This window comes from Condylura cristata, unplaced genomic scaffold (genome assembly GCF_000260355.1).
Source record: "Condylura cristata isolate star-nosed mole 26May11 unplaced genomic scaffold, ConCri1.0 scaffold00028, whole genome shotgun sequence".
NCBI lineage: Eukaryota > Metazoa > Chordata > Mammalia > Eulipotyphla > Talpidae > Condylura > Condylura cristata.
The window spans coordinates 16484020-16497882 of record NW_004567129.1 but is presented as its reverse complement, the minus strand read 5'-3'; the positions used below and the strand labels follow the sequence as shown (position 1 = coordinate 16497882).

General features: G+C 48.2%; 1 protein-coding gene across 1 annotated transcript in view; it reads left to right on the top strand.

Annotated features, from left to right (window-relative positions):
- The window catches only part of CDH1 (cadherin 1, type 1, E-cadherin (epithelial)), a 59779-nt gene extending 46160 nt beyond the window's left edge, over positions 1 to 13619 (top strand). The window contains exons 4-16 of the mRNA XM_004690438.2: positions 1300 to 1437; positions 1555 to 1710; positions 2256 to 2400; positions 2973 to 3148; positions 3351 to 3479; positions 4583 to 4765; positions 5190 to 5434; positions 6301 to 6446; positions 8313 to 8537; positions 8827 to 9063; positions 9871 to 10001; positions 10832 to 10975; positions 12244 to 13619. Of these exons, the coding sequence (XP_004690495.1) occupies positions 1300 to 1437; positions 1555 to 1710; positions 2256 to 2400; positions 2973 to 3148; positions 3351 to 3479; positions 4583 to 4765; positions 5190 to 5434; positions 6301 to 6446; positions 8313 to 8537; positions 8827 to 9063; positions 9871 to 10001; positions 10832 to 10975; positions 12244 to 12453 (2265 nt within the window). The 3' untranslated portion in view covers positions 12454 to 13619. The remainder of the gene's footprint in view (positions 1 to 1299; positions 1438 to 1554; positions 1711 to 2255; positions 2401 to 2972; positions 3149 to 3350; positions 3480 to 4582; positions 4766 to 5189; positions 5435 to 6300; positions 6447 to 8312; positions 8538 to 8826; positions 9064 to 9870; positions 10002 to 10831; positions 10976 to 12243) is intronic.
- The last annotated feature ends 244 nt before the right edge of the window (positions 13620 to 13863 follow it).

Sequence of the window (13863 nt, the reverse complement as noted above, 5' to 3'; positions counted from 1 at the left end):
GGCACGGAGTGAGTTTGTATCCACTCAGTGAGGCCCTGAGGTGCCTCAGTTGCCGCAGCCTCCACAACCAGTCACGGGCTGTTCCTCTGCTGGGCCCAGATCCCAAACATAGCTTCATCAAAACGTAACTTGATGTTTTCTAACCAGGCTCGCTTAGCTGTCATCTTGGTCATTATCCGTCACTGAGCACGGACTATGTTTTAGACACTGTTTAAAAAGTGCTTTAGCAGCTGCATTGGTTGGTTATTTCATGAAATCCTTGACTCTGAGGTGGGTACTAATTCAAGAACACTTTAGATGTCAAACCGGGACAGAGGAGCTAAATAACCTCCCCAGCAGGAGGGGTGCCACAATGAGGATTCACGGCCTGGCTCTAGAGCCTTCTCTCAGTGCAGGGACCACGGCTGCCTTGCAGCTTAACGCAGGACAACACAGGTGTGCACACACCCGATACATGAGGTGGAAGTTGGAAGGTTCTCTGAAACCTGGTCACACTGTATGTTTGCCGTGTGTGTTTTGACCTAAAAGCAAGGAGATGGGGTTGGAATCATCCTTGGCAAATGGTGATCAGTGACGGAGTGAGTGGGCATGGGTTCTCCTCGGCACTTTTACACTGTCACCGCTAGGTCATTTTAGCGTAAACAATTTGGAAGCTCTTACCCACCCTTCCATCTTCAATGATCTTATTTCCCTGTGTGTGCATAAAATTCTCTATCACATGCAAAAACTGTTGATTATAAGTCACAACGGGGTGTTTGGTTCCCATCCCAATACTTCAGTTTAGAACAAATGGAAACCACAATGCCATAATAAGATTAAAGAATGTGTATTGACCATAGTGGTCCTTGGTACCAATTCCCAAAACTTATACATCAATAAAGTGGTTAACTGCACTTTTGGGGGGCTGGGAGGGGGGGCTTATGAAAACCAAAGAAGACTCTGAATAACCAGTTACTGAATAAGCTTTTCTATTACAGCATTAGCCTATATTGTTCTATTTTAAATGACAAGTGTGTGATAAGTGTGATGCAGGCTTGAATAACTTATAAAAATTAATAAAAATTAACAAATCCTCAAACCTTTCGGCATATTATATTACGTAATGACTACCCAAACTCTGGATACTTAAATTATTAAGAGAACACAATATTGTGTGGCAAAGGGGTTTATTGGGTTTTGTTTTGACTGTTGAGCTGTTATTAAGTTAAACCATCTACTCCCTCAGCTGGCTGGGAGGTTGGTCTCTGACCTCATTTCTCTAGAACTTTCTCATTTTGTTCTTCATGTCTTGTCTTTTAGGACTCTAAGGCTCAGCTGGAAGTGCTCACATTCCCCAGTTCCCACCAGGGGCTCAGAAGACAGAAGAGAGACTGGGTTATCCCCCCGATCAACTGCCCAGAAAATGAGAAAGGCCCATTTCCCAAAAAACTGGTTCAGGTAGAGAAGGAAGTTGTTTTCAGTGGGAGGAATTGAGCAGGGAAGGATCAAGGAGAGAAAGAGAAATGACCCATGTCAGGGTCCTTCCTGGCTAACTCTTTATTTTTCTCTTTTCAGATTAAATCAAACAGGGACAAAGAAATCAAAGTTTTCTATAGCATCACTGGTCAAGGAGCGGACAGCCCCCCTGTGGGCGTATTTATAATTGAAAGAGAATCAGGTTGGCTGAAGGTGACAGAGCCTCTGGATAGAGAACTAATTCCCAAGTACACCGTAAGTAGCTCTTGATTTATCAATGGTGGGGACATCTTCCGAAAGGATGCCATGTGGGATGGCTAGGCCCAGATGCTCTGGACATGTGAGGAACTTAAGCGACACCTCTTAGACCTGTTAAGTGACAAGAGAACCTAGAAAAATTGGGAATGTTTCATTTTTTGTTAGGAATTGGGGTAGATTTCTGATGAGTTTAGCTGTAAGAGGGTGACCTATTCTTAAGGGGTTCAGTGGTGGTAGGGGAGCACACCATTTCTGAGCCCCGGGTACAGCATCACTCAGGCTGAGAGGTCATGCACTGCTGTCTGGAGGGACATTCACCTGCAAGGGGTCAGAGCAACTTTACCCTGCTTGGAGCTAGTCAGGCATGGTTTCAGTCATCAGGCTGACATCTCCTTCAGCCTGAAGCCCCAGCCTGGCGGTAGGTGGGCTGTGGGGAGGCTTGCAGGGAGGCCAGCAGAGCCCACCCTGCTCTGCTCGGTTCCCTTCCTCCCACCTCTTCTTTGACCAAGGTGTAAGTCACCCTCTCTGGGCTCCTCTTGCAGCTTTTCTCTCATGCTGTGTCGTCCAACGGGAATGCCATTGAAGAGCCGATGGAGATTGTAATAACAGTGACAGATCAGAATGACAATAAGCCGGTGTTCACCCAGCAGGTCTTTGAGGGGTCTGTCATGGAAGGTGCTCTTCCAGGTATGTCCATCGATGAGGTGAATACTCAGAAAGACACTGGATTCTGTGGGCCCCAAAGCATTAGGGCTGAAGTCAGCTCCTTCATAGGGAAGAACTGTGGGATGGCGGGCTGGGGGGAGGGAGGAACGGGGAGAGACAGACATGGAACTCTTATTTAGATGTTCTAGGAATTAGCCCTTTGTCAGATACCAATGGGCTACAAATATTTTCTTCCACCTTTAAAGTAATTAACCAATTCTGAAACTGGCTGAAAAGCAAACTGTAGAAATTTTTGTAACTTTACAGAGGGTAAGGGACAGGGGAAAAAAAGTTTTAGTTTTGGTTATTTATTGCCCATATTATTCCTCACCTGTATACCCCACCCCCTGGCCACCATCCAAAATATGTGCTGGGGAAGCTGAACAGTGCTCCTGGGCAGTGCTTGCTTCCTTCCTCTCAGCACTTGAGAACTTCAGAGGATGGGTGAGGGGAGCCCCTACCCCCAACACTGAGTGGGACTGAGGTGGCAGTACTGACCAGACCCCATACTCGGCGCGGCCTGACCAAGTCTTCCTCTCCCTCGATGCTTCCAGGGACATCTGTGATGCAGGTCACTGCCACCGACGCGGACGATGATGTGAACACACACAACGCTGCCATTGCTTACTCCATCCTCAGCCAGGAGCCGAAGCAGCCGCACAGCAGCATGTTCACCATCGACCGCCAAACTGGCGTCATCCATGTGATCAGCACGGGCCTAGACCGGGAGGTAAGGGGACAACAGATAGACGTTAGCTCCACCCAAGGACAAAGCAAACCTCCTTTCAGGCCAGTGGGGGCCTGAGGCCAGTGTGTAAACATCTGTCCAGAGGCCTTGTGCCTGGGGCGGGCGTGTAACACCCTCTGTGTACAGTGGGCAGGCCGGGGCCTGGCGTGACCCTCTGACCCGGCGGTGATTCCTGTGTCTGCAGAGTGTCCCCACGTACACCCTGGAGGTGCAAGCTGCGGATCTTGAAGGTCAAGGCTTAAGCACAACAGCCACAGCCGTGATCACAGTCCGTGACCACAACGACAACCAGCCCATCTTCAACCCTACCACGGTAATTCTGCAGCTCTGGATGGTTTCCAAAGAAGGGGCCTTTGCTGCTTCACGTTGCTCCTGGCGGGCCTCTGACAGCTTCCCCCGACTAGGGAACGTCCACCTCAAGGGCGAAGCCACAGGAGCGGAGCGGCAAGTGCCGAGCTTCTGTTTCCTTGGTGACCTGTGTTAGACACTGAAGACAGAAATTCTGCTGGGGATGTCAGATACCTTGTACAAAGTATTGTTTGCAATTCTATTAAATGCAGTCAAGGAGAAGGCAGAAAGCAACATAGAAAAACCTAGGTCTTCTGTTCGTGACAGAGAGCCGACTCTTGAGTTACAGACCTTTGTCTTGTGCTAACACTGGTCCTGGCTTCCATTGCCCCCTTGTGGCCCAGGAAGGAGGCAAGACATGCACAAGGTGTTACTTCTGGCCAGGATCTCCTCGTTCTGTGAAGAGGTCTACAAATAAGGCTAGAAATACAGTATTTTATCCAGGTATATAGCTGCCACCATCAGGATCATTAGTGAGGAAGGGCAGAAGGGCTTTTCAGGAGACCAGGACGGAAGTGCCTGCCACCCTAAGTCCAGCATGCTGAGTCCAAGTGACATTTCAGAAAGACAGTAATGTTTAGACAAAGGCTTGGTCAGAGGCTACAGGTATGGGGCAGGAGATGGTGGGAGGGTGTTCTAGGGCAAAGGGATCAAAATACCGTGACTCGAGAGCAAGCTTAATGCACATCAAGTGCTGAACAGCAGTGAAGCTATAGAGGTGTGGGGTAGGGTGGGTGCTTGTAAGTTGAGGTGAGCATTTTAGAAGAAGGTAGCCTGAGTGTGGGGGACTTCCCCAGCAGGTGGCAGAGCACTGCGATGGCTGGTCCCACCAAGAAAAGGGGTGGGGGGGCTTTGGGTGAATACACGGAGTGGTCCTTGCCCAAAACCACAGCCATCAATGAGGCCAGCATGCTGACCTCGGAGGGCCCTGCCCTCCTCAAGTTCCTTTACAGCTTAATGTGCATGAACAGAAGAGGCCCTGCCACGACCCATCTGAAGGACCCCAAGATCCCACCGCACTGTCGAGACTTGGTGTCTGCTCAGTGACCCCTCTCTTTTGTTCTGCAGTACCAGGGGTCAGTGCCTGAGAACCAGGTTGGGGCCAACATCGCCACCCTCAAAGTGACTGATGCCGATGTCCCCAACACCCCAGCATGGACGGCCGTGTACACCGTATTAAATGATGATGAAGGTCAATTTGTGGTCACCACAGACCCCATCACCAACGAAGGCATTCTGAGGACCGCTAAGGTTTGTAGTGGTAGCTGGTGAGATGCAGAAACTGACGGCCCTCTGCCCGCTCTCTGGCCCCCTGTGTTCTCCAAGCTGGGCCAGCACTGGACCTGGACCTTACTGCTGACTGACATCCAACTCCGTCTTCTTGTCTCTAAGCTTAGTGGCACCGGGGCAGGTCTTATTGTGTACTGTTAAAGGGGGTGCATGTCACGTAGGATGTGAACATTCTTCCTAATCTGTTCTGGAGTTTAACTGCCCTGGAGATGGCGGCCTGTGAGTCAGGGGGACGGCGATGCCCAGGCCCTGCTGGCTCTGGGGTGAAGGCCCAGGCATCCATACTCTTGAAAAGCAAGTTTTTCCTAATAGTGTCAGTTTGGAGCTAACCTAAAGTCATAATCAAGGATGTTTTTAACAATAAATCATTCTCTCTGGTCCTTAGGGGTTGGATTATGAGGCCAAGCAGAAGTATGTTCTGTACGTGACTGCGACAAATGAGGTTCCCTTTGATGTCCAGCTCCCCACCTCCACAGCCACCGTCACTGTCATTGTCACGGATGTGAACGAAAGCCCCATCTTCATACCTCCCCAAAAGGAAGTGGAAGTGCCCGAAGACTTGGGTGTGGGCCAGGAAATCACGTCCTACACAGCCGAGGACCCGGACCGCTTTATGAACCAGAAGCTAACGTGAGTGAGGGCTTCCCCCCGACTGCCACCCCCTCTGGCGATCCCAGGTCCTCTCTGCTTCCTCTCTGTTCCTGTACACTAATCACAGCTCCAGCTGCTGAACACACAAAGCAGCCACAGCAAGACCCTGTCTTTGTAGGATAATCTTAATTGTTTGGTCCCACAGGACTGTAGTGTAACTCTAACGCTGAGCACAAGCCCAAATGGGACACATCTGTGTCTGTAACTGATTTCCGGGCACCTCCATCACTGTGCCTGCGTGCCAGTATGGAGTATTCAGGATGCTGTGGGAATAGTTATGTCACCCCTGAAATAATGCCCAGGACTGTTCTGGGAAATAACTCGTTCTGCCCCTAGTGAAGGGCTCACCAGCACCTCGGATAGAGGGGCTGTGCAAAGCTGCTGGATGTGAGCACCCCTCATTTCTTTCTCCCCCATATCTACTGTGGGAACCCTGAATAAACGGCAAAAGGATAAGGGAGTATTACACAGGGTAAAATAATTGGCAGTATTGTGTGCAGTGTTCGTACTAGGAAACTGACTGCTCAAATGATACAACTCTAACTTGGAGACAGATAATTTGAACATAACCGTGGCACTAAAGACTTCACTGTTCTTGCTAGGTGTACCTGTGGCATTGTATGTTTTAGAAAATACTTACCTAAGGGAGCGGTATAATGCATGTTTGCAGACGTCTCAGGACGCTAAAATACCGCAGCGTGGCCGTGCCTTCAGTGCACGGCTCATGATGTGGCTGCTGTGAGCGGTCCGTCCAAAGCTGCCATTAAATTGTATGACCGGAAGAACATAACAGCCTTGAGCTACCTGTTGTTGCTGTTTCCATACCGGAGCTTCTGCTTTTTCAGGTATCGGATTTGGAGGGACACCGCCAATTGGCTGGAGATAAATCCAGAAACGGGAGCCATTTCCACGCGGGCCGAGATGGACAGAGAGGACATTGAGCATGTGAAGAACAATACGTACACAGCCCTCATTATAGCCACCGACGACGGTAAGGCTGCCCGTCATCTGCTCCGGGCTGGCTTGTTTACACCTTCCTGGCCCCATCATGATTTTAGAGGCAGGAATTTCCTAAAAAAAAATCAAGCAAAAGTTCACGTTTTCCAATCTGTCTATATTTGATCCCCACTTCTTCCTCACATGAGCCAGCCTGCCTGGATTTAGAGCCCAGACTCAAGCTTAATCCCTGTGTGTCCTTGTACTCATTACCTGTGTGCCAGTTACTTAATCTGAGAAAAGCATAGTCTCATCTGATTGAGCTAATTTACATACACTTGGTAGCACGGTGGCCACCATCATCATTAGTGAAATAAGGCTCCTTCCAGACTGTTTCTGTGTATGTGAATACATTTATACGTGTACACAAGTACAGTTTGTTAGAAAAACACTATCTAGCTTATAGCTTCTCCATCCTCAAATGTTAAAAAATACACACTTTGATAGTATCTTTAAGACAAGTCCATCATGGTTCATTTTTCCATGAGTGATGTCCAAATATTTCATTTGGATGCTCAGAAGCAGACTTGCTATTAGCAGACTTACTGTTAAAGAGACATGCTGCTGCTTTCCCTCCATCCTCCACCTCCCAAGGCAAGTAATTCTAGGCCTGACAATCTGGAAAGCAGAGTAAGGCAGGTGAGGTCACGATGGGGCCACCACGCAGCTGCTGGGTGATGCAGCGTGCTCTGCACCAGGAGCCCGCCATGGAAGGACAAGCCTGGGCTCACTGGCTCAAATCTAAAACCTGTTCCCAGACCTGGGATTTTTGAGTAGGCTAGAAAGCAGAAGGAAAGGAAAGCCCACCATGATGGACGGCCGACTGCAGAAGGCTTTTGCACTAAGGGAAATGTTAGCCGCTGCTTCAGCTGCCCTGGCCTGGCCGAAAGTGAGATATAGAAATGCTAACAAACCTCAGGTTGGCAAGTCTTCTTTCTGGACGTGGCCGGGGGTCGTATTTAGCCCTTGGAGGCCACCTAATACTTTTGTCATGTAGCCTAAAAGCAGTCGTAGACAGCCTGTGGAGAAATGATGCACAGCTGGGCTCCTGATTGGGCCTCAAGTCCTTAGTTGGCTTAACCTGCTGACATACTAATCATCGCTAAGGTGTGGTGACTGTGAATGATTCCTGCTGGTGCATGACTCACAACCTTGTAAAGTAAGGTTTAAGGGTAGAGTGAGGTTTCTCAGACAGTATTAGCCAATTCACAATGTAAAACAATTAAAAGATGCTCAAATTGTACTTAGTTATAAGAAGATCCATCCAGGGATAAATGGATAAACAAAACCTATGTGCCTAAAATGGGACATTTTCAGCCTTAGAAAAGAAGGAAATCTGTCCTGGCAAGAACCTAGAGGACAGGAAAAGTTAGACTGTACAACACAGTGAATTACTTACACTATTGAACAGAAGACTGAAAATGATATCGTTTGAGATGTAGACTTACTTCCCCCATAAAACACTAATGTTGATTATTCTTCAGTATTTTTTTCCCTAGTATTAGATATAAGGTGCTATGTCAGGATATAAAAGAAATGCTGACAGAAGTGTGTGTGAAAAGTAACTTGCAGAAATTTTAAAAAGCTACAGATCAGAAAAGAACTAGTGGGCAGCACTGAGGACTTTTGGGGTGGTTAAACGGCAAACAGTAAGTGGGTAGGTGCTTAAAGCTGGCTAGCTCTGTGGAGAAAGGAGGGTGTGAGGAGTAACTTCAGCAGTGGCTACCCACAGCGGGGAAGGGACACATCAGCTGGAGACGGAGCCCTGCAGAGCCAGGACACCATTGAATTTGATATGATGGGAGCTAGTTTGGACACACTCATGTTCCTAATTATGCTACATTCCTCTGTGTTCTCTTAGGTTCTCTAGCTATGACCGGAACAGGAACCCTTCTCCTAGTCCTGCTGGATGTGAATGATAATGGCCCCGTGCTAGAGTCTCGAAGCACTGAGTTCTGCCAGAGGGACCCTCAGTCTCGAACCATCAAAATCATTGATAGCGATCTTCCCCCCAACACGTCTCCTTTCAAAGCAGAACTGATACATGGGTCAAGTGTCAACTGGACCGTTGAGGTCCAAGACCCAGGTGGGAACGGGCATGTTTCGGTCAACCCTGTGCTTCCCCTGTTCCCTTTCAGATGCCACCCCTTGGGTGGATGCTTGTTTTCTTGCCTCTTCTGCCTCTGAAGGATTCCATAGGTGCCCTTCCTTTCTTTCTTTCTTGGGGTCTGACTGCCACACTGCCCAGTCATCCATACCCAGGGCAGCTGTTTTCGTGGCTCACTTTGGAATGTGTCTCGTTCCTTGGTGATATTATTCTAGAACAAGCTTTTATCTTCTCTTGCCCCATTATGTATTTTTGTTCCTCCTTTTAGCCAAAGAATCTATCGTTTTGATGCCCAAAAAATCCTTAGAATTGGGTGAATACAAAATAAACCTCAAGCTCACAGATAACCAGAACAAAGACCAGGTGACCACTTTAGAGGCGTTCGTGTGTGACTGTGAAGGGGCTGTGTCCAACCACCAATGTGGGAATCTCAAGCAGTTTGCCACAGCCGGGTTAGAAGTACCTGCCATTCTGGGCATACTTGGAGGTATCCTCGCTTTCCTGAGTAAGTACGACTGGCAAGCTGACTTCCCACAGTGCTAGCGGGCCTAAGCTCAAAAGGCAGCTTAGGTCAACACAGAATCCCAGCCACCAAGATGGTGTTTCAACGTCTAGTACACACTGACCACACGAGCCTCTACAAAACGAGGTTCTGGTCCAGTAGCTGTAGAGAAGGGCCTCAGACTCCACATTGCTAACCTGCCCTCAGGCACCCAGGACCTTGGCCGCACTCCAGGCAACAAGGCCCAGTGACACTGTTCCCAGCAGCAGGGCCAGAACGAGCAAGCTCCCCACTTCCACATTCCACGCTGGAGGAAGGCTGACTGGAGACTGCAGTGGCACCTTCATGCCTCCCCAACCCCAATCCACACAGCACATCTGCCTCCAGGGGAGCCCGGAAGTTCTCAGACTCTATGGAGTGGTGCACGGTGTCAGCGTGCATGGATGTTGTGTAGAACACTGTGACAGTCACTCAGTGAAATGACCTAATGGTGCCTTTCTCAGTATGCATCTGTGTTAAGCAACACATGACTATAGATCCTAGAAATAGCCCAAGATTTAAGATCAGGTGAGAACTTTGAAAATTAAACGGATTTTATAGGCTGTGCCCATCCCCTTTAACTGATTAATATGTTGGTATCAACCTCATTTAAGCTGACACAGTCCTGTCCACATCTAAAGATCCACTATGTCCTGCTGCACGTGTTCACTGCAGGGAAGGGGAACCGCCTGTCTGGTGTGCAGAGCGGGGGTGCCAATAGCTGTTTGGGTCCCTGACATTGGTGCTCACGGTTGTCTTCCCACTCTCCAGTTCTGCTCCTGCTGCTGCTTTTGTTTGTCCGGAGGAGAAGAGTGGTCAAAGAGCCCTTGCTGCCTCCTGAAGATGACACCCGAGACAACGTTTATTACTACGATGAAGAAGGAGGTGGAGAAGAAGACCAGGTGGGTTTTTAAACTGATGAAAAGCTTAACAGGACTCCATGTGGAGGAAGCAGGACTAGGAGAAGGCAGACCTCTGAAACAGCGCTGTCACTTTGTGGCTTTTAAGCCTCGCCAAGAAGAGACAGTCATTAGGGGTTGGCATTGCTGCTACTGTTCTGCACTAGGTTGACTGAGCAGAGGCATGGAATTTGCTCAGTCACAAGTAGGAAGCCTGTTCATTCTCATGCAGTACCCTCAGGCCAGGATCTCTGACCGTGAACAAGTGACCTGGTGAATGTATTGTTTCCCTGCACTTTCAGTTGAGCTGGACTGTTTTTTTGGGTTTTATATTCTTGCGTCTTTTTCATAAGTCTTTTCTCCTTAAAAAGGGAAATGTAGAGGACCTAGAGTTCAGAGGCCTATGATCGGGAATAACAGCCATCGATTCAAACTGCTGTACTTGCTTTGGGGATCATGGGGAGGAGTGTTCAGTCTAGGGCAGCTGGGCTCGGCTCAGTTTCGCATTGTGTCTAGGACTGTGTCCGCATGCATTTGTGCCAAAGGGCTGGTCAGACAGACATGCACATAAAGTCTCAACTTGTGTCCTATGTCTTGCTGTCCCCTGGACAAGTCACATGACACAGCTCAACATTCATGAGTTTCTGTCCAAGAGGATAGGCTGAATAATAAGGATGGGATTAACATACCTGTAAGTCACTCCTCACGGTCATTCCATTTGTGCATTTCCAGTGTTCTTGAAACCCTAAAGCTGGTGGTTAAGGCACTGCATAATACTACGGTCTATAAGCCAGGGCATGACTTTCATTTGACTCTTACCCTTTTCTTTGAAGGATTTTGACTTGAGCCAGTTGCACAGGGGCCTGGACGCTCGGCCTGAAGTGACACGCAACGATGTGGCGCCAACCCTGCTGACGGTGCCCCAGTACCGACCGCGCCCTGCCAATCCCGATGAAATTGGAAACTTCATCGATGAAGTAAGCAAAACCAAGAGCCAACACATAAGTCATCCCTAAATTTAGAAAGGAACAGTTACTTTGAACGATTCAGTAGAAATGGGAATGAAACTAAGAATTCAAAGCAGATACAGTGTGGTTTTTCTTGGGCCTCCCTTTCGTCTGATTGATACTCTGCATTCTCCAGTTAAACAGATTTACTTTGTGCGGCAGAAGGCTGAGGAGGCAGTGTTGGTAGTGCAACAGCCTTTCCCACCTTTATGGTACCTGATAGAGGCATGTAGAGCCTTGTTCTGTCTTTGTCTTGTAAGCACAAGCTGGCCACCACACTTCCAGACCTTTAGTCTAGTCTGCATTCCAGCCAGGCAGGGCAGCAGAGAGCGTGAACACCTAGCAAGCTGTTGAGCACCTGCAGGGAGCTCACCATACATGGCCAGAGAATTATCTGTCTGTAAGGGAAAGTGAAATAAGTCATGAAATTAGCTGTTTAAGGTAAGATGAAGAACTAGGGGTAGGAATGGCAAAGAACCACGTAAGATAAAAAAGTTCAGTAAGATTTATTTCCTTAGGCTGTTACCTTTTCACTGACTTCTGTACCACGTTTTTTTCCTGAAGGTCTGTGAGTGCTCTGGCAGTCTTTAGGGTGGGATTGGTTTCACTTCCTGCTGGAGTAAGAATTCCATTGAGTCCAGAGGAGGGAGGTCCCCAAGCCATGGGCTCCTTTGAAAGAGCCCAATGGAGGCCCACCCTGGTGGCGCAGCCAGCTGGAGTGCTACACTCCAAAGCTAAGCCAAGCTGTGGCTGTCTCCGTGTGAGTTCGAGCCCCACCCCAGAGGTGACCCACATGGCGTGGCAGACCTCTCCTGATCTGTTCTCTGCTCCCCTCAGCAGGGTACCTCATAGATCTGCCTGTTCTGCTCCCCACTCTGTCTCTGGTGAATCCTCTCACCGCCCCTACACCTCTGGCCTGTACCCCAGTTCTTATGTGCATAAATAAATGAAAACATTCTTTAAAACAAGAGCCCATTGAAACCATGCTTCTGAGATACATTTGGAATCGGGTTCTTTCCTCAAATTCACATCTCCCAATTACTACACTGTCTCTTCATGACAGCACCACACGCACACCTGACTTTGCCAGGGTCACATAGGTGTCCCTGGCAGTGATTGCTGCTCCTGGAGCCCCATGGGGCTGGTGGGTGCATCATTGTGCGGGCACCTCACTTCAGACACCAACAGGAGGCATGAAATTCCCTTTCACTGAGAGCCCCCCCCCTTCTCTCCTGTAGAACCTGAAAGCGGCAGACAGTGACCCCACTGCCCCACCTTACGACTCTCTGCTGGTGTTTGACTATGAAGGAAACGGTTCTGAAGCTACCAGTCTGAGCTCTCTGAACTCCTCAGAGTCGGACCGGGACCAGGACTACGACTACCTGAACGAGTGGGGCAACCGCTTCAAGAAGCTGGCCGACATGTACGGGGGCGGCGAGGACGACTAAGGGACTCGCCAGACGCCGAGCGTCAGGTCTTTGTACTCGTGCTCAGAAATGAGGATGAATTTCCCACATTTCCTTTCACTTGACTTTCTGGGGAAAAAAGACTGATCAGCAAAGTTGTTAGATTTTTTTTTTTTTACTTTCTAGATGTAATCTGTGTTTGCTAGAATGCTTCTGCCTCATTCCTTGGATTCTACATGGTGGCCTTTTCCAAAAGATGCCCAGCTGCCCATCTTGTTTTGTATATAGGAAATTTGTAAGTGATTCATAACCAAACTTTTTCCTCTCCTGTAGTGGCACTGATGTTCCAGGTTCTCATGTTCAGTCAGAATCCCATTACATAGCCCCAGACAGGAGCCGTCTGGAGCAGAAATGATTTGGCCACTGTGTGCTCTTGCTGCTTTTTCCTCTTCTATCTCCTGAGCACGGAAACAGGCACCTACCCACTTACTTGCTCTGGGTGGGAATGGAACGTTACAGGAATGTCGGCAGGTGGGCTGTGGGCCTCAGCATGAACTCTTCACCCAGAAAAATGTGATGAGCTTTACAGGTACCACTCACCTTTCACTGTTTATCATGAAAATGAATGATTCCAAGGCTCAAGATGGTGCCTCAAGTGCTGCAAATACAGAAGCTGGCTTATTCCAGCAGAGGGAACATGTGGGCTCTGGAGACAGCAGCACAGCTCAGCAGCTCAGACAGGATGGTTGAGGTGGGTCTGTCAGAGCTAACCACGTTTCCTGGTAGGAGTTGTAGATGATCATTGATGTCTGAAGAGCAGAATCTCCATGTGCCTATGGAAAATGTTGGTCGAGAGTATACAGAAACTGAGAAAACAGACTATTAGCAAGTTTTAGGAGAAGGAAGAAAATGTTTTCTTAAGGGGTTATGGGGAGGTGAGAACCTTGATTGGGATTTTTAAGTAGAACTGTTGAAATTATTTTTCATGTTTATTTTTAAGGAAGCTGCTGTCAACTGTTTTTAGAAGGAAAGGACCATTCCTGCAATCATAGTAAGGCACTGTCATGATTTTGCAGCAGTATAAACTAATGTGGATCTGTCTGTATAAAAAAATGCCGCTGTAGTTTTTGAGTGACTGTGTGGGTGCTGAAAATTTTGTATTTTCTTTGAGGGTGGGAAAGGAAAACAATTCTAAGAATATTCTTTTTTATAAATTTTATTAAACAATTTTGTTAAACCTTTGTCCAATGTGTCAATATACCACAAACCTAGAACTGTCATTTTCTTGAGGAAAATACTTCATAAGGTCACTATATTTGAAAGCCATTCATACAAATGACCCTCTCTAGGGGACTGGGCATCAAACAACCGTTATAGCAAAGTTAGTCCAGACCAGGGGTTAGCACAGGCAGATCCACTGAAATATACTGCTGAGGGGCACAGGGTAGATCT